General features: G+C 39.5%; 1 protein-coding gene across 1 annotated transcript in view; it reads right to left on the bottom strand.

Annotated features, from left to right (window-relative positions):
* PRKACB (protein kinase cAMP-activated catalytic subunit beta) overlaps window positions 1-19,972 on the bottom strand; it is a 298,573-nt gene extending 278,601 nt beyond the window's left edge. Inside the window, exon 1 of the mRNA XM_030205781.1 lies at window positions 19,397-19,972. Within this exon, the coding sequence (XP_030061641.1) occupies window positions 19,397-19,442 (46 nt within the window). The 5' untranslated portion in view covers window positions 19,443-19,972. The remainder of the gene's footprint in view (window positions 1-19,396) is intronic.
* Between the last annotated feature and the right edge of the window lie 569 nt (window positions 19,973-20,541).

Raw genomic sequence — 20,541 nt, 5'->3', positions numbered from 1 at the left:
GTTCCACTATTTGTGATGCTATTGCAAATTCTTAAAATAATTAAAAAAAAAAAAAAAGTCACAAAGATTACTTGCTACCATCAGCACTACTGACTTTAGATGGCAGATGTCAAAAATCTTAGATAGGGAGGGGGTACACAAGACTATATGAGTAGGAACGCCATTCTAGGGGCTTTGGCTAAGATGAGGGTTTCTTGGCAGCTAGTTCTTAAGGGAAGAATGCACAAGAAACTTAATAGGGAAAACTTAAGAGTTGGAACTTTTAATATTAAGGTTTAAACTCCTCGACTAAAAGGAGCCTATTGTTTAGGGAACTGTAGTGATAAAACTTGATATAGTGTTCACTCAGGAGATTCATTTTACACTCCAAAGGGAAATGTTATTGAGGCATAAATCTTACCTGCAGTGAGGATGGCAATAAGAATTGTGACATTTTATTAGAACACCCTCTTTCAACTGTCGGATATCACTAAAGATACAGAGGAATGGATGCTACTATTTATGGGGGATTTATGGAGCCATAAAAAGTCTCCATGACAGAAACACAGAAAAATGTAGGCAGATAAAGACCATATGGCCTGTCCAGTCTGCTCATCCATGCCATCTACTCTCCCTATCACTCCCTTAGAGATCCAATGTACTTGACCCAAGCCCCCTTGAATTCAGATACTGTTTTCGTCTCCACCACTTTCACTGGGAGGCCGTTCCATGAATTCTGTTTTACACATGTCAGAACATTTTGTCCTGTGTTGGCAAAAGTCATATAAATAGAACTTTTTTTTACACCACATATTAGGACAGTAACATAAGCTGAGGAACTCAGTAGAACTATGGGCCATTTTACTAAAATGTAAAAGGTTTAGGGAAAGGGAAATGGGACTTGATATACTGCCTTTCTGAGGTTTTTGCAACTACATTCAAAGCAGTTTACATATATTCAGGTACTTATTTTGAACCAGGGGCAAAGGAGGGTTAAGTGACTTGCCCAGAGTCACAAGGAGCTGCAGTGGGAATTGAACTCAGTTCCTCAGGATCACAGTCCACTGCACTAACCACTAGGCTACTCCTCGTTTACCGTGCCTTAACGCAATACATTAACACACGGTAAGTATAAATGTAATGCATAAACTATTAGAGGGGTGTGGCCAGCAAATCTTTTGCAGGTCCTGCATTAAAGATGTCCATATACATCCCAAATGGACAGTTAGCAGTCATTCTGGTTCAAGTACTAAAAACTACAACTACTGCAGATCTTGGGATATTTTAATGCCTAGACAAATTTCCACAACGTGCACATGCACCTGAATATAGAAGGGGAGTTAAGTTAATAAAAGACTAAGCTGAACTAAGTGCTAATGCATGCCTAACATGGCAAAACACAGACTAACGTGGGATGCGCTAAAGCATCACACATCAGTTTATGAATATGCACTAAATATTTGTTTGCATTTTTTTCTTGAGAGGGCATGTCAAAGGCAAAGAGCAGGTATTTCTACAACAACATGTTAGCGTATCTACATTACCACACACTAACTGGTTAGTGCACAAATAACACGGGAACCCTTATCACCAACAAAATAGGTGGCGGTAAGTACTCCCACAGTAATTTTTAAAAAATGGCCGTGCACTAATGATCATATTAGCACATCAGAACATAGCAATACCAGATGTTGAATGAATTATAGTGAAAGGGATAAATGGATTGATTAGGAGTGCGTGCGGTGGCGGATGGAAGGAGTGTTGAGATATAAGGCTGTGGGATTGTATTTCAATGTTGCTTTAGCATACACAAATGGTATATAATAGAATGAGATGAAAAAAATATACTTGGGTATGGAGTGTTTTGAAGATTGATAATGTAAGAACTGTGGCACTACGGGTTATATGTATATTTCCTCTGTGTTGAATAAATAGTTAAAATTTAATCCCAATTAGTGTAGAGTGATCCACTTGGGGTGCAGAAATCCGAGAGATACCGAATAGGAGGGGAGAGATTAATAAGCTCGACTCAGGAGAGAGACCTTGGGGTGTTGGTATCTGAGGTGAAGAAACAATGTGACAAGGCGACGGCCGTGGCCAGAAGGATGCTAGGCTGCATAGAGAGGGGTACAACCAGCAGGAGGTGTTGATGCCCCTCTACGAATCATTGGTAAGGCCCCACTTGGAGTATTGTGTTCAGTTTTGGAGGCCATATCTTGCTAAAGATATAAAAAGACTGGAAGTGGTGCAAATAAAAGCTACAAAAATGGTATGGGATTTGCGTTGCAAACCATACGAGGCGAGACTTGCTGACCTGAACATGTATACCTTGGAGGAAAGGAGAAATAGGGGTGACATGATACAGACTTTCAAATATTTTAAAGGTGTTAATCCGCAAACAAGCCTTTTCCAGAGACAGAAAGGCGGTAGAACTAGAGGACATGAATTGAGGTTGAAGGGGGGCAAGACTCAGGAGTAATGTCAGGAAGTATTTTTTCACAGAAAGGGTGGTGGACATGTGGAATGCCCTCCCGCGGGAGGTTGTGGAGATGAAACGGCAATAGAATTCAAACATGCGTGAGATAAACACAAAGGAATCCTGTTTAGAAGGAATGGATCCTCAGAATCTTAGCGGAGATTAGGTGGCAACGCCAGTAATTGGGAAGCAAAACCGGTGCTGGGCAGATTTCTACGGTCTATGCCCTGATCGTGACTGAATAGATATGGATGGCCTGGAAAGTAAATTTTAAGGGATTTCAACGTTAGCTTCAGAACTTAGTACAAGAACAGTGCTGGGCAGACTTCTACGGTCTGTGCCCTGAGAATGGAAAGGACAAATCAAACTCGGGTATAAAGTATTAGATACCATGTAAAATTAGTTTATCTTGTTGGGCAGACTGGATGGATCGTACAGGTATTTACCTGTCATCATTTACCATGTTATTATATTGTGCATATGGCATATCAGCAAATTTTATAAAGACAAAATATAATCACAAAGGTATAATGAACAGTACAGATTTATTCTGGATATAAAACAATCTTTTTCTTACACTTGAAGATAGTTCCCTGATCATTTAAGCTATGTCTAAACCTCAAGTCAGCCAAATTATCACATTTGCAGATGTGTGAGACTGAAATATACTGTATTTAGAACATATAAATGATTTGTAGTAGTAGTAGTAATATATTTTCTTCAGGACAGGTAGCAAAATAATTTTTATACAGTGGTTCTCTTCGCCCTGTAAAACTGAAAGAATCCTTCCAAGCACACATGCAAAGATTTATTACGAATTCATGATCCTACATGCTTATAATAATAATAAAAAAAAAAGTTCCCTAGTTCTAAAACCAAAGTGTATAATGCATTTCTATTTTATGCTTTCACATACCGAAAAATGCTCCTGTCCTTCTCAAAAGACATCACCGATATCTAACAACACAAAAACAAACAGATTCCAAACGCCATTTGTGGTTAGACCCATTTAGAGAACACCCAAGAGGACAGTGTGAATTTAGGTCTAACTTGTTATGTAATTGAACAAAGGTTTGTGGTTCTTTTATATATAGAGAAACAAAATTACAGATCCGAAGTCAAACTCATACTTTACAATCAATCATTTTAGCATATGAAAATATATAGCATATCATATTGCTATGAAGGGCAATGTATCACAAAACATAAGAACATAAGCGTTGCCATACTGAGAAAGGCCAAAGGTTCACCAAGCCCAATATTCTGTTTCTAACAGTGACCAATCCAAGTCACAAGTACTTGGCAAGATCTCAAAGCTGTAAAAAAGATTTTAGACTGCTTGTTCTAGAAATAAGCAGAGGATTTTCCCAAGTCCATCTTAATAACGGCTTATAAACTTTTAGGAAATCATCCAAACTTTATTTTTTACAGCTCTGCTAAGCTAACTGCTTTTACCACATTCTCTGGCAATGAATTCCAGAGTTTAATTACATGTTGAGTAAAGAAATATTTTCTCTAATTTGTTTTAAATATACTACTTAATAGCTTCATTGCAAGCCCCCTAAGTCCTAGTATTTTTGGAAAGGGTAAACAAACGATTCAAGTCTACCCATTCCACTTCACACAGTATTTTATAGATCGCTATCATATCTCCCCTCAGCTGTCTTCTCCAAGCTGAAGAACCTAGCCGCTTTAGCCTTTCCTCATAAGGAAGTTGTTCCATCCCCTTCATCATTTTCATCACCCTACTCTGTACCTTTTCTAATTCTGCTATATCTTTTTTTGAGATGCTGTGACCAGAACTGGACCCAGTATTCGAGGTGCGCTCACACCATGGAGCAATACAAAGGCATTATAACATTCTGATTCTTGTTTTCCATTTCTTTCCTAATAATTCCTAGGATTTTATTTGCTTTCCTAGCCACCACTGCACACTAAGCAGAGGGTTTCAATGTATCAACGATGACACCTAGATCCTTTTTCTGGGTGGTGACTCCTATCACATAACTATAATTTGGGTTCCTCTTTCCCCACGTGCATCACTTAGCACTTGCTCACATTAAACGTCATCTGCCATTGGGATGCCAAGTTTCCCCAGTCTAGTAAGGTCCTCTTGCAATTTTTCACAATCCTTTTGCAATTTAACAATTCTGAATAACTTTGTGTCATCAGAAAATTTAATAACCTCATCAGTTATTCCCATCGCTAGATCATTTATAAATATATTAAAAAGCAGCAGTCCCATCACAGGCCCCTGGGCTACTCTTCTCCATTGAGAATACTGACCATTTTACCCTATTCTCTGTTTCCCATTATTTAACCAGCTCATAATCCACAATAAGACATTACCTCCTATCCCATGACTTTATAATTTCCTCAGGAGTCGTTCATGAGGTACATTATCAAAGTAAATAAATACACAACAGACTGTTCATGTAAACCTACGCATAAGGGCACTGAAGTCACTTCTCTAACCACTGCATGCAGTTTGTACAATAAGCACTTCTATCAGGCATGCTATTTACTCCATTGCCACTTAACATTTACTCGTCATTCAGATATCTTAAGTCAGCACATTGTGGTTGCTGTGTAACACTGCAAGTGACTGGTTATTTGTGCAAGGTTTCAAGTCATTTGCTACAGAAAGACTGTAAAGTCTGTCATCAGCAAATGAATTTGGAAACATTTTCACAACAGTACAACATTGTAAATTAAGGGTTTCCAATGTACTTTATAAAAATGTTAAATAGTAAGGTATCATTCAGTATTGTTAATTGCCAGACAGCAATTAACAATATCTGCTCAGGATATCAAATCAGCTACATTAATTCCCTTTATATTAAAACTTGCGATTCATTGTGGATGTCATGAAAGCCTCACAGAAACAGGACACTCAAGGACCAGACCTGCTGAGCCTCGGCAAACAGAACAGAATTTGAGGTGACCAAAATTCTTTAGAACAGTTTATTTTTACTATACACAAAATTCAGTTATTTTCCACAGATGGTCCTTTATGAACATTGGTTTATAATAAATAGCTTCAGTATGGTTTCACAGCATGAAAGTTGTGAGGAAAGAGTAAACATTAATTTCCAGTATCATTTTTATATCTAGCTCAGCAATACTAATATCAATTCTTAGTTCTGAATTATTTTCTCACTAGTCTTTTCATCCCCATTTGTACCTGCAATTGTTAACATGGAAAGATGTGAATGTACTGGGACATGTTAAGTAGCTGCTACCTTTTCTTAAATTGTAACATTTTGCAGTTGTCATAAAAATTACAGGATGTGCACAAAGTATGTCATAAGCAGTGTGTTAACACACTAATGTTGCAACACACAATTTCACACTGCATCATTGAAAAATTCAAGGAAAACATTAAAATACTAAATGTGAGGAAAAATACTATTTTTTGGACAGTACTAGAATCTGACTAGATTTCCTCTGTAGGAGAAATAAAGCAGGGCTCTAATAATCTTGACTGAACTGCAAACTCTATATAGAAGGAAATGTCTCCATGTCTAGGAAAAGCCCAAGAGAACACCCCAGAGGGAGAAGTTAGGTTTTCCCAAAAACCCCAGTGCCAAACGTTCCTATGAGGGGGACTCCAAGCAAGAGATTTCTGAGGGCACCCCCCCCTTTTTTCCACAGCCTTAGTTTGTTTTGAGGCACAGCACAGCACAGCAAAGCAAAGAAAAAACAAAACAAAAAAAACACTACTTACTTTTTAGCAAAGTTGCCACATGATCTCCTGCCCACTTTGTTCAATTAAATTAATCAAGGCTACCCAGCAATGGAGATGCACTTCAGTGCCTTATTTCCTGCTGAAGTCTTGCAGTAACAGCCATATGATTTTGCTGCTGTTATTGTTGAGATTTTAGCCTGCCAGTGGCTGTGTCTCTTGGCTGTTGGGGGGGGGGGGAGGGGGGGGGGAGAGAGAGACTCAAGTAATTTAAGTTGGAAAGAGGCAAAATGGCAACTTTTGTTAAAAGTAGTGTTCGTGACACTCTACCTCCCTACCCTCAGTGTGGAAAACTGCTTGAACAAATTTATGCCACTGATAACCCCCCCCCCCCCCCCCCCCCACAGGTTGATAGAGAAAGCTATGCAGTTAACTGATGTTACTGTTTTGAACTAGTGCTGCATTTTTACAGAACCTTCTTTTAACATTTGTTGATGTCTTCACAGTCTTTCCAAAGAAGGGTGACCTCCCCCATGTAGAACAGGCTATATTAAAAGTGCCACAGCGTAAATCTTCACTGAAACCTTATTTAGAAGGCAAAGAAGGCCCATAACTATGTATTGAGGCCCAACATGGATCCACATAATTTACAACACCAAGACCTTCTCTTTATCAGCTACCACAGGGAACTGAATGACTGTTGCAAGCTCATCTGCCACCAGGATCACCGACCTACAATTGCAGCAAATTTTTATGAGAATAAACCTTAAAGGTTTACAGCTTGTTTTTGTTTTCCTTGCAACTAAGGACTTACTCCATTGTTGTTTTAAGAGTTTCTTCTTTGTTTTGCACTTAAGTATTGTTCTGTATTATTGGAATTATCACTAAGTCGGTGAAAAAAAAAAAAAAGAGTGATAGGCCAGAAGAAGTATGTTTTACTGAATGTAATTCTAAAGAACTGTATACTCGTCCTGTCTTGAATCTTATGTCTGTTCCATATTTTTTGCTTACATCAAGAGACTCTCATGGTTCTCCTTGCTGCCCAGCTGAAGTGAGACCTGGCACAAGTGCAATGAAGAAAATTAAAGTACCGCCTGCTAAGAGATGGGGGTCATGGCTACTGCAACAGATGCTGCCTCATGACTGAAACTCATCACTTTCCTCATCCAGATTTCTAGATTAGGTAGTGGAACACTGAACATGAGAGCATAAGAGATTCTAGCATGGTCAATCCAGAACCACACCATCTACAGACCCACATCTTCATGTTCAGAATAACCCAGTCTGCACTGGTCAAAGACTTTTTAGGAGAGCATGTGGACAGTAGTTCTTCCTTGAAATGAAGGGTTTGTTGAATTCTTCCCTAAGGTGTGGTAAGCACTTGACAGGATGAACCTGAAAGTATATTTGAAGAGCGAGCAGTATTTTATGAGAATAGGATGTTAGAATAAGAAATTATTTCACCTTTATTAATGTAATCAGTTATCGCAGGATTGCCTTCAATAAATTAATATGATGGTACAGCAAACTATGACCAACACCTCTAGTACCCCTCTCAGATAGAACTGACACACTGGGGGGCAAATTAATGATACCTGTAAGTTCCATGGTCTTCCTTGTACCTAGGAATACCCGCTCCCACCTTTTCCAGACCCCTTCTTGACCCCTCTACACGGAGGGGTAAAGAGCGTTAGCTCATCCAAAAGGGTCTGAATTGTTTCCCTAACCTCCAGGGCTACCCCATCCCATGGGGGTCTGTTCTGGGGAGGCATCAACTGCCGCAACTCTAAACTAATTCCCATAACTACTGCTTTCTGACTTTCTGGCTCTAGGTATATTCTGGGCCATTTATGTTCCCACATATATGCTATTAGAATCTAACAGTATTTTGTGCAGAGAATGGGTGGTGTGTGTATAGCTTAGTTTGTAGAGTAAGTAACAGGTGAGGAATACTTGAAAATAAAGACAGAGATAGATTTCAGATAGAAGGCTTTATTCTTACCAAGTTTTCAATTCAGTACAGACATCAAACAGATTCTGGGTTCAATGGCACAGCACCCTGCCGTCTGAGAAGTGTTGGGGACGACTCCGAAACTCAAGCCAAAATCACCCTTCTTTTATACTCTCAGCTCTCCATAGAAGTCTATAGAAGTCAATTGTGGCGTACCTTTTTTTTTCTCTAATATTTCTCAATTTCTGAGATCATAGTTTAGCATCCGGACATCTGTACATCTGTACCCAACTCCTTCCGTTCCTATCTCTTTCAAGACATTGCCACATTTTCCGGTTATGTCAACATGTTTTTGGAACAAGTTGTTTTTCGCGGTTACTAAAATATCTTTCTGTTGAGATACCAGTTTCACATCTTTCTTTTGCAATACCTTCCATAACATCTTATGATCTCTATACCATTTTATACAAAAATAAGCCCTATTTTAAAAACCACATTTTATCCATTTTATCCATCATTCTTTCATTATAGGTGCTATATTCAATTACAAAGTTGTACCTGTTTGTGTCAAGACTCATTGTTCACACCTGCTTTTTGCAGATTGTTAAATATTAAATCATTAGCTTGTTATTTGGCCTAGTCAGTACTTTTTCAGTTGTTTTAGGCAGTGTGGCCTAGCCCACCACTATTCCAGTGGTAGATCTGAAGCCAGGCCACATATTAACATTCCCCTCTTCACCCTATCCCATAGGGTGACACCAGGGTTAATGTACCATGGTACCATCCATTCCAGAAGGTATCCTATAAGGCCATCAAATTTTCTAAGTCTTAATGTAAACCGGTACAGTCAGAATTATTTGGTTTCAGATTACCATCTTGGCATCACTTCAATTATTTCAATCCTACTTATCTATATCTATGGTTATACAAAAACTTATAGTTACTATAATAATATTTTTCTTCAACCCTTTAATATGCAGGTTCTATCTTATAAGCTTTATATGGTTATATTGTATCCCTGTGTGCTATTACTTGATTATACAGTTGCAGACATCTCTCTAGTGTCTCTAGCAGTTGCATAGCGATTGGTCCTTCTCAGAGGGAGATAGTCCAATGTGTTATCTCCTGTGGTGTTGGGAAGGAGATTTTTGTACAGGGCATACTGTCCTGCTGTTGTCTTTTTCATGATTGCGGTTTCAATTAAGCGTTCTACTAAGCCTCTAGCACAAGGGATTATGCAACATCCTATTAGTACAAAAATTGCTACCACTATGATTATGGTCGTGGCTGCTGAAATGATAAACGTTTTCCATTTACCAAAAGCTTTATCCATCCAACCAGTCCAGGATGTATCAACGCCAGAGTTTTCTGCCAATTCTTGTGACAGTGAGGTTAAGCCTTCTAAAGCTCTGGTGATCGATCCATCTGGAGCTGTATTGTTGGGGATAAAGGTGCAACACTGTGTACCTATCTTATGGCACACCCCGCCATCTGCTGCTAGAAGTTGGTCAAGTACTAATCTATTTTCCAACGTCATCCTGCTGGTGGCGTCTAATTGTGTTGCAATTCCTTGAACTGCATCCCTAGTGTAGTTCACAAATCTCTGCTGGTTGTAATATATATAATTGATCCAGTCTACGTTCTTATTTATAGTAGACCACCAAAAGAAAACTGATTCGAATCCTGCAGCTATTTGGTTTCTGGCTTTGAACTCATCAGGAACCCCTCTTGGAACTCCAATAGCATCTATATAGACCCGATCATCAAAAGATCCTGGCATTGCATTTCTCTTCACTCGTGAGGAAGAGCTGCTGTGAGGAGGGAGTAAGGATGCTATAATGATTGGAATTACTAATTTGACTAGGGCACATCTGCCTGTCCAACTCCTGTGGAGTGTATGGTGGATAGTATGAGTTCCACAATACCACCATATATCTGCTCTAGCCTGTGAAAAGTCTGTGAGATTTAGATTTCGTAAAGTCCCTTTTTCTAGGGTTGGGATCAAACAGGGGAGGTTGAAGACCCTGAGAACATTTATGAGAATAGGATTCCCCTACCCAGAGAGGAGTATCAAGGATTAAGAACATAAGCAGAACACAGAAAAGAATGGCCGAAGCAGCTTATGACTTCTGTACAGGATATGTTTATCACAAGGAATCAATTATATGATAAGCTCATCTTGAAGGGGACAAGGTTGAAGTCTTAATATAATTTTTGCTTAGCCTTAATCTAATGCATTAATGTATAGGTAATCTCTATCTGTTTCCTGTTATTGCTTGCTTGCCTCACAAGAACAATAGCTGAACTACAAATTAGTGTGGAACAAATAAATAAAAGGAACAGGAGTGAAGTAGAGGGCTGAAGAGCTCGGGTGAACATTTCTAATTGGGAGAATACCGGGAGCTTCTTCCAAAAAGCCTTTGCCAATTAACTAACAGTTGTCTGTGTGAGTGAAATTCTCTCTCTCTCTTGGCCTCACCCAGAGATGGAAGGCAAAGAGCTGAACAGGTGTCATGAGCAAACAGTACTGCAGAGTTTCAAAAATCACGATGTGGATATTTTTCTCTTTTGAACATGAGCCCCATAATCACATAGCAGATGACAACAGATAAAGACCTGCATGGTTCATCCAGTCTGCCCAACACGACTAGTATACGATATAACATATGGATACTTGATCTTGAGCTGTTCTTGCCATTTCCAAGGAACACTGTAGATATCTACCTAGCACTGGCTTCATTTTCAACTACTGGAGTTGCCGTCTAAGTCTGCTCCAGCCCAAACAGATCTATCTAGCTGCTGTTACTTGCATTCTACCTTTTAAAGTTGCAGGTATTTGCTCTGGTCACAGAAAAAAAAAAAACTGCCAGTAAATCCCAAAAACTGGCATAAAAGATTCTTGACTAACCCTTCCATGCTGCCTTGGACCGTGCGGTGAATTTCTTGTATTGTGTTGCGCTAAAATCCCATATTTATACTTCTGTGCATTGCAGCAGAATACCTAATAGCCTCATTACCATGAACTCACATGTACCTTATGAGTTAACCGTAGACAAAACAGCGAAGATGACAAAAAAACAAAAACAAAAAAAATATATATGGAAAGGACGACACTTCTAAAATATGAAGCTTAAAAATCTTTATTAATCATAAAAATATTGCAGGGTAAAGGAGAATAGGACTCGACACAGCTGTGTTTCGGCCGGTGAGGCCTGCATCAGGAGTCTTCTCACCATGCAGAGTCTCTTATTTAAGTTTATACACCAGATAATTCTAGCTGATGTATAAAACAACTTGTAGATAAGGTATATGAAGAGCGTTTGTGTTACTGAATCTCCAATTATCTATGTATAGAGCTTGTAAAACTCACATATCCTCGCAGCAATATGAAATAAAGCTGAGCGACCTTAGCGCCTCGCATCTATATAATCAGACTAGACTAATGTGAAGAGGGCATTTAAATATCATCCCGCCAAAACCCAACTAAAGGACATGAGTTAACACCTGCAATGAACCTCTTTCTGCATTCTGTACCCATTAACGTTCAGGTACACTATACATTAACAATGTGCTTCTACTCACAGTAGCTTTCTGTGTTGGCTCCAAAATACTATGGCTGGAGAACTTCAGAGTGGCACTTCTCCCAATGCTTATCAGTCACACAAATGCTGCCACCTAATGCCAGCTTTGTGCCTCTAACACAGAGCATGATAAATGGAAATCCAGTTATTTTAAGACTATGCAGCTAATTGTAGTCACTGATCAGAGAGAAAAGTGCCAGCTGATACATTAGGTCTGCTTGGAGGCTTATGCTGCACACTTCCTGTTGAATTAATCCTTGGAGAACTGGAAGCAGAAGTAAGGGTGGACTGGGATGTTAAGTATGAGGAGATGTCCCAGAGAAGTCACTTTCCACTCTTCTCTGCTGGTGGTCCTGTCCATTTAGGTCAATACTCAACCAATGTCAGTCAGTGTTCAAACACTGGACAGCGTGACTTTTCTTATACTCTGATATGCAGCTCCAGTACCCAGATATGGGTGATATTCAGACCAGTACTCAGATAAAGTGAGGGCTGCCTTTTTCCTGTCAGTTATATGGTTGACAGACTGAATATTGCCACTGACTAGTTATCTCCTGGCTCCACTCAGACTTTGCTCCCAGACTGCTCTTGCACTGCCTGGATTTTGAACAGCACTATCCAGGCACAAGTCTCTCCTACCTGGGTAAGTGAACATAAGAACATAAGCGTTGCCATACTGGGTCATTCTGAAGGTCCAGCAAGCCCAGTATCCTGTTTCCAACAGTGGCCAATCTAGGTTACAAATACCTGGCAAGATCCCAGATGTTATGCTGCTTAACCTAGAAATAAGAACTGGATTCTCCCAAGTCCATCTTAATGGCTTATGGACTTTCCTTTTAGGAAATTATCCAAACCTTTTTAAAACCTTGCTAACTGCATTTACCCAATTCTCTGGCAATGAATTCCAGAGTTTAATTACACCTTGAGTGAAGAAATATTTTCTCCAGTTTGTTTTAAATTTACTACTTAGTAGCTTCATTGCAAGCCTCCTAATCCTAGTATTTTTGTGGAGAGATGTACAAGAAGGAGGAAGGGGCATGGATGAAGACATATGGTAGAGAGTTTGTGGTGTCAGAGTAGACGTAAGCAATGACCAACAGTCAGAATCTTTTTTTCCTGCCAGCTGCTGCCTACTGTATCAATTAAATAAATGGAGGGCTTGGTGCAAGCATGCCTGAGGTCCTAAGGAATTAAGCTGATTGGCAGTTTTCCATGTAGCTTTCCTTTCTGAATATGGTAGAGCTTTAGTAATTTCTGAGCTGGAACCTGGCTTCAATTACTCAAGATCTACCAACATTCCAGTTCTTTGGTAAATGTATACATTTTTTTTAATATTGATGTGTTTGTAAAAGAGTGTTTGATAATGTATGCTATGCAAAACAGTTGTAGAGAGATAAATAACTTGACCAGTCTACTTCCCCTCCCCAAATCATGCAAGTATTTTTTTCTGCATGCATAAAAATGCATAAGAATTTAGACTAGAGACTATCAGAGCAGCCATAAGGAGTCAGACCACAGGTCCATCAGCCCCAGCATCCTGTCTCTGAAAGTAGCCAATCCAGGTTTCTGTTGCTCACACCCAAAGATAAGCAGTGTCTTTTCACATCTACCTGCCCAGAAACTACTGTAAGCCACTTCCCATGGGATACTGTCTAAACTCTTTTGAAACCCAGGCATAGCCATTGCTTTCGCAGCTTTCAGCACAGATTCCACAGCTTAACTGGATGCTGGGTGAAATAACCTTTCCTTATTTATTGATTTATTAACCATCTTTATAAAAGAGATCCACCCAAAGCAGTGTACAGCAGGTACAGTTTAACTTAAAACTTACAATTTTGTTAACAGCATAGCAATGGTAAAATTGTATTTATGCTTAGATTTTACTACCAATGAGGTACTACTACTACTATTTAGCATTTTTATAGCGCTACAAGGCGTACGCAGCGCTGCACAAACATAGAAGAAAGACAGTCCCTGCTCAAAGTAGTACTAACACAATACAGGACTAGAATTATACACATTTAACAGCAATACGAATGATCATGTTAATGAATCTGTTCCATTCATGATTTTATTAACTTATTATATCTCCCCTCTGCCATCTCTTATAGAACCTGAAGAGCCCTAACCTATTTAACCTTTCTTCATAGGGGAGCCATTCCTTTACCATTTTAATTGCACTCTGCTGTGCGTTTCCTAATTTTTGAGAAGAAGTGGGGGAGGGGGGCAGCTAGGGATCAAAGATAGAGACTGTATGGAGAACTGTTTGCTGAAGATGACAGGAATAGAAAGGACAAGATGCCTGTTTGGGATAAGAGGACTTGAAGAATACACACTATTTTTTTACATTACCTTATTAAGCATTAATCTACCTAGAAATGTACCTAAAATATAAATTTGCAACACAAAAGCGCCAAGTGTATAGAGCTGTCTGGTTTTGTACATCAGTCAGCTTTGTATATACAGCATTCGCTTATTTATGATCTAGTAGGGAATTAGCTAGCTTGTGTCTTCTTGGTCTTCTCACAGACCATAGACAGGCTTGCTTAGCCCTAGTATTGGGCCATAAACTTTAACAAGTGTTTGTTTGTTTGTTTGTTTGTTTGTTTGTTTCAAACAGGCTCTGAACATAACACAGAGTCATTTTCAGTGAAGGACAAGTATGAGTGATAAGTATTCAAGGGAAGGAGGTTACAAAGGGCAAATCATGAATATTTGAGAAAAATACCAAAGAAACCGAACTATGTGAAGGTGACCTTAGAGGTCAGAGTTGAAGAATACCAGATAATATAAGGCATTAAGTGATTGGACAAAATTAAGCTTCAGTATTCTGCCTAAGCACATCTTGTACTAGGTCAGAATCTGACAGCTTCCAAAGGAAATACATAGAGAGAGAGAAAGATTTTATTTTCCTTATACTGAAATTTGGACTTATATAAATAAGAATTCAATTTTCTGTAATACTGGGATAAAAAATTTTATTGTAACCATTTACTTTAATACATTTTAGCATTATTATAAAAGAGAAAAACTGAACTCCAAAGTGTTTTTCCTTTGCCAGATGGGCTTGCTTTTTTCAGTCTCTTCTGTTCAGCTCTCCCCTTAGAGGCAAGAAGGGAGTGTCTCCCAAAGTCCTTAACAGGTTTGAATATAAACACCTTAATTTTGAATTTTTAAACCCCTAGAATCATGAGCCCTATTTACATGCATTTGTACGGTACATGGTGGATTTTGTAGTGCTACAGAACCTCTCAATAATCAAAACACAGGAGTCACAGTTCTGCGATAAAAAGCACCACAACTAAAATGCAACAGGGATGCTGTATGACAATATTATCTAAATTATCAACTTACGTCCTGCTTATAGGTTAAGCGTGCAGACCCATCTGAGCTATTAATAACTATTTACCTTTCAGGAAAATGTTAAAAGTCCCATTTTTTCAAGCAAGTTTACCCTAATGGGCCAGCTTAATTCCACCAGATCACCTACGATACTCCTGCTAAGACATCGACGCTTACTCTGACCCCAATGTTATACTCAATCCCTCATCTTCTTCCCTCCATCCTTTATCATTTCCCTCCCATTCTCCTTCCCTTTCACCTATCATATCCTTGTCTACCTTCCCTATTCTAGTTCATTACGTTCTTTTCACATGTCCTTTGTAATGCCTTTCATAATGTAAGTAGTTATGATCATCACAATTTATAATACTGTTCCTACATTTCCTTGTTTTTACTGTATTCTTTACCATGTAAGATGCTTTCTTTTACTATGTAAGCCACACTGGACCTGCTGTATGTGGGAAAGAGCGGGGTACAAATGTAATAAATAAATAAAATAAATAAATTATATAACGTTAAGACAAATCACATAAAAGTTTTGACAATTTGCACATCATGATAAAATTTATATTCAAATAAAGTATTTACAAACTAAATGTTTTTAAAGCATAGTGGACTAAATTCAATAAATGGTGACTAAAAAAAAAAAACTGTGCTCAAAGTTAGGCACTATTTACAGAGTAGCGCTTAGTGCTGGGAACCATGGCTACCTTTAGGCAGGACCATCTACACCAACGAAACCCTGGCGTAAATCCTCATGCCTAAATTAGGCATGGATCCCTTTATTCTATAACAGCATGCACAAATCGTGGCCATGCCCCCCTTTTTGGATCTGCACATAAATTTTATGCACGGATCCAGCCACGTAAATTTATGCATATAAATTTTAAATGCCAATTAGGACCAATAATTGATTGTTAATGTACAATTAAAGGCATTAATTGGCTTCTTCAATTCAACTGCATGTGCAAATTGAGCGTGTGGCCAAATTTGCATGTACAATTTTTAGCAACATTTATAGAATCCGAGGAAGTGTGTATAACAGTACTCACTTTTTAAAAACAAAACTGTTCCATGGCAAGCGAAACATCACTAAGTGCACCATGTGCTCCTGGCTAAACATTAAGAGCCCAGCAAAGTCAAAACATGTTAAGAGTTCTTATTAGTAGTCAACAGACGGTCTGTGGTGGAATCTTTTAAAGTCACGGGGAACTGTGCTACCAACTGCTCAGCCAAATACTTCCCCAACTTCTATACCCTACATACTGAAAGATGATGACCAGTTTGCATATTGTACTTTGGGTTCACAAACATAGCTCTTCACAGCACATTAATCATTATTTATTGGGATTTATTAACCGCCTTTATGAAGAGATTCACCCAAGGCGGTGTTCAGCAAGTACAGTTTAACATAAAACGTACAATTTTGTTAACAGCATAACAATAGTAAAAATGACTAAATATAAACAAATACAATAAATGAGATAAACTTGAGAACAGCAAAATAAAACTTAATAATAGTACTACCATGAAACATGCTTTAATTTGGTCTCAGTTCCTGAACCATAAAAATAATCAGCTGTCTAGGAATATTTGGCATGTGGTATTTTTTTCTCATGCTACCAAAAAGATACTTGGGCTAATGTGGGAGAAAACTTGGTCTCCAATGAAGATTTCTACCTTTAGATTAATTTTACAGTATAAAATCATTATACTGTTATTTTATCTTTGATGGGCAGTAAGTGCTAACAATAACCAATTCATGTCAAAAAATACCTTAAATTAGACACTGATGTTATTTCTAAATTATATTAAAGACGACATAAAACAAGTTTAAAGGACATACATTATTCAAGCTGAACTTCATAATGTTTCACTACCGTTTTGAAATTTCTATTATAAGACTGTATTGTATTTCGAATTACTATGTAAGCCACATTGAGCCTGCATTGTGTGGGAAAGCGCGGGGTTCAAATGTAATAAATAATAATAATAATAATACTCCCAATGGGTACATATGTGGGGGCAGTATTCTAATAAACATGCTATTTCCCAATCAACTGTACACATGACTCTCCTACTTCCAGTAGCAGGTCTCTCCTGATGCTATAATTCAGCATGTGATTTCTCTCACCTGAAACCACCTGCTCTCTCTTCCAGTTGGCTCTTATGTTGTATGATGTGACTGATAGGGACCATAGGCAGTCTTGAAACAGAAGAACTTAAAACTGGGAAAGGAAATATTCCATATAACCCATATGACAGCACCTCTTACTGTTTACCCACTGAAACAGGGCAACAAGAAAGACTGATAAAGGGAACCCATTCTACCCATTAGACCAGAGGAAGGCCACTCTGGTCCTTGAATACCAAAAGCTAGTTAGGTTTTCAGGACATTAAACATTAATGTAGTTGAGATGAATCTGCATACAATGGAGAGTGCATGCAAATGCATTTTATACATATTTAGCATGGCTATCTTGAAAACCCAAACTTGAGCACTCAAGGACCAGCACTACCTATTCCTGCATTTGGTGTTGCTTTTCACTTTGTTACTTTGTAAGTATGTCTGCACTAGAACTCCTAACATGGTACAAACATCCCAAAAGCATCAGGTTGTTTCTCTAATGTGATGGCTAGGCCTACCTGTTCATTATCTACTTCCAGTCTGGATTATAATGTGAAATATACAATTTCTGCCACTTTCTCCCTTCTTTACAGTGCTCATTCTCTCATCTCTGGCCCTTCCTGGTCCCATTATTCACACTCTCACATCCACCTTCTTTCACAACCCTCACTACTCAACACATCCCACTCTCACTAGTCAATCTCTCTCAACACATCCCCTTCTCAAGTTCCTTTTATTGCCTCAATCCACCACTGTCTCTACTATTAGTTCTCTCTCCCCCCCCCCCCAATCCCTTTTTCCATTTCCTTTTACTTCCCAGCCACCACTGCTCACTATCATGTCCTTCAGCCCCCCATTAGTTTCCACAGCTGACACTCTCCCTGATGCTCCTGCACACTTCTTGTGCTATGCAGTTTTCAGTTACCTGGAGTAGTGCCTGTACTCTGCCACCTGTCAGTGATCAATCATCACATGATCAAAGCAGTAGAATGGATACTATCAGCTGACAGTGCTTCCTCAGAATCCCACAGAACAGGTTCAGAACCAAGAACCAGTCACCAGTGGAATTATGCAAAGCAGTATTGGATTGCTTCCCTGAAGTTGAAAATCATTGTCCTAGAAAGTCAGAAATATCACCCTGACACAGTATCAAATGATTTTAGACACAAAGAAGCTAGCAAAAACCAAGTGCCTACACTTCATGGTACATATTACAAACTCAAAATTATCACAAAGTATCCCATAAATTGCAACAAATTAATCCCCTGAACTTCCCAGTCACCAAAGAAATTGAGTTTCACCTCCAGTCAAAGTATGACTTCTATCCCATTATATCTTAACAGTTCTACAAAACACAGAGAAATAAAATTTTTAAAGAAAATGCATAATACAATTATATTGTACTAACAATACATTTCTTAATAAGCTTTCAGGCATCAAGACTCATTTCCTCGGGTCTTCATGTTTCAACAGTAGATCTACACAGTATAACTACAAATAAATGCCTGTTTCAGCAACAATTCTGTTGGCTAAATATTATACATACTAAATTATTAGTTACAAACGAAAACAAAAACAGCATTATGCTTTACCAGTGAAATAGGTTTCTACTCTGTAAGAATGTCACATTATTGTAGATAACCATAACTTTTTAGCCCGGCTGCCTCGAATCCCCATGTAGCTTGCTTCCTACTCTATTTTGTAATAACCTACATCAAAGCAACTCCGGCCAATTGTAGGAAAACCAAGAGCATGCAGCAAGCCAGATCAACCGGTTGCGACTGATCTGCAAAGAAAACAAAGGAAGGTTCTGACATTTTACATAACTAAAAACTAGGACCACTCTGAACCAAAAAAATTTTTTTTAACCCTTTTCTGGGAAGAGCTGAGGGCTAATCGCTCCACACCAGATTTCTCTCAAAATTTGGAAACAAAATAAGAAATAAGCAAGGCCCAAGACCTCCAAAGTATAACTAGCATACTCAAATGGAAAACATGAATGCTTTCCAGACATTTATCCATTACAGTTGTCAGTTTTACAAGCTAACCCTAGCCGAGGAAGAGCCTCCGGCCCGCCGGCTTTCTTTACCAGAGGAGCTGTCATTAGGAGCCATCAGCTGCTAGGCCCCTGGGCCTTGGCCGGCATCCATCCATCATCCCCCCCACCCCCCGCCCGCAAGCCTCCCATGGATATCACGCAAATAACTGCAATGTAATGAATGAGCCCTGCCCCCGCCGCGGACACCGCACTCACCGCTCTCAATTTCGTTGCCTTTCTTGGCGGTGGCAGCGTTTCCCATGGCTCGGAAGACCCCCCAATGGCGCTGCTGCTAGTCCAGATACCGTGCGGAGCTGCACTCGTTAGGAAATGAGGGAGCGGGACGGTATGGCACGGAGGCGTCTCCTACCGGAGCCCCGCGCTGGTGCTTGCTTCCCTCCGCTACACCGCAAGCTCCCCGCCTCTTTGGTTTGCCGCCGCCGCGAGTTTTTCCTTTCCTCTCGCTCTCTCCTTTTTTTTTTTTTTTTCTTAATCCCCTGCACTTGGTTCTCCGCCGCGAGCTTTTCCTTTCCTCTCTCGCGCTTTCTCTCTCTCTCTTTTTTTTTCCCCCCTTAACCCCCTGCACTTGGTTCCCAGCCACGAAAAGCTCACTCTGCACACACCGGAAGTGACGCGCGATCCCAGGGACTCCGGGGGGCGGTTGTCAGGGGCGACATGTTTCTGCTGGCTGCGGGGAAGGGTCGACTTGCCGGTTGGGGCCTAGCCTGGGAGAGGCTGGATGTGAGGGAGAGGGGAGCAGCGCTGAAGCTGACTAGAGGAGGATGGGTTGGTACGTGCTTTTCACACCGTAAATGGAATGCATCATCAGCGTGCCGCTTGTGAACATCACCTCTGCGCTGCCAAGTTACCCAGCTCCAGAAGAGAGACTTTTCGGCAGTCCTAGTTTTAAAATTGCATCCCCTCCCAAAGCAGTATGGGACTTCCAGTCCCTGATTCTACCTATTAAAATAAGTGCTTCGGGTCCCATAATGCAGCAGGATGAGATTGTCACAAATCCTAACTGGCCCCTTATCCCTTCTGGACTTGTCTTAACTTGGAAACTGTCAGTTTCAGTGTTTTGCGGAATTAAAGAGCCCTCTTAAACAGGGTAACAGTGTTTGATAGGTCAGGCCTTTTTTTTTTTTTTCAAAATTAAAAATAAGTTTCAAGTTGGAAAGTTTCAACTGAAACTAAATGTATGACAAGGGAACAAAGTTTGTCCCCGTTCCCACAGGTTCTGTCTCCAGCTATAACAACCCTCCTTCCCACCACCACCACCATCTACCCTTCTAACCCCAACAATAGGTGATTTCTATTACACCAAGGAATCCTAATTCATACTGTTAAAATATCCAGGGGTA

The sequence above is a fragment of the Microcaecilia unicolor genome, chromosome 6, assembly GCF_901765095.1.
Source record: "Microcaecilia unicolor chromosome 6, aMicUni1.1, whole genome shotgun sequence".
NCBI classification, from domain to species: Eukaryota; Metazoa; Chordata; class Amphibia; order Gymnophiona; family Siphonopidae; genus Microcaecilia; species Microcaecilia unicolor.
Note: the sequence above shows the minus strand (reverse complement) of the source record. Positions and strands in the feature narration are given on the sequence as shown.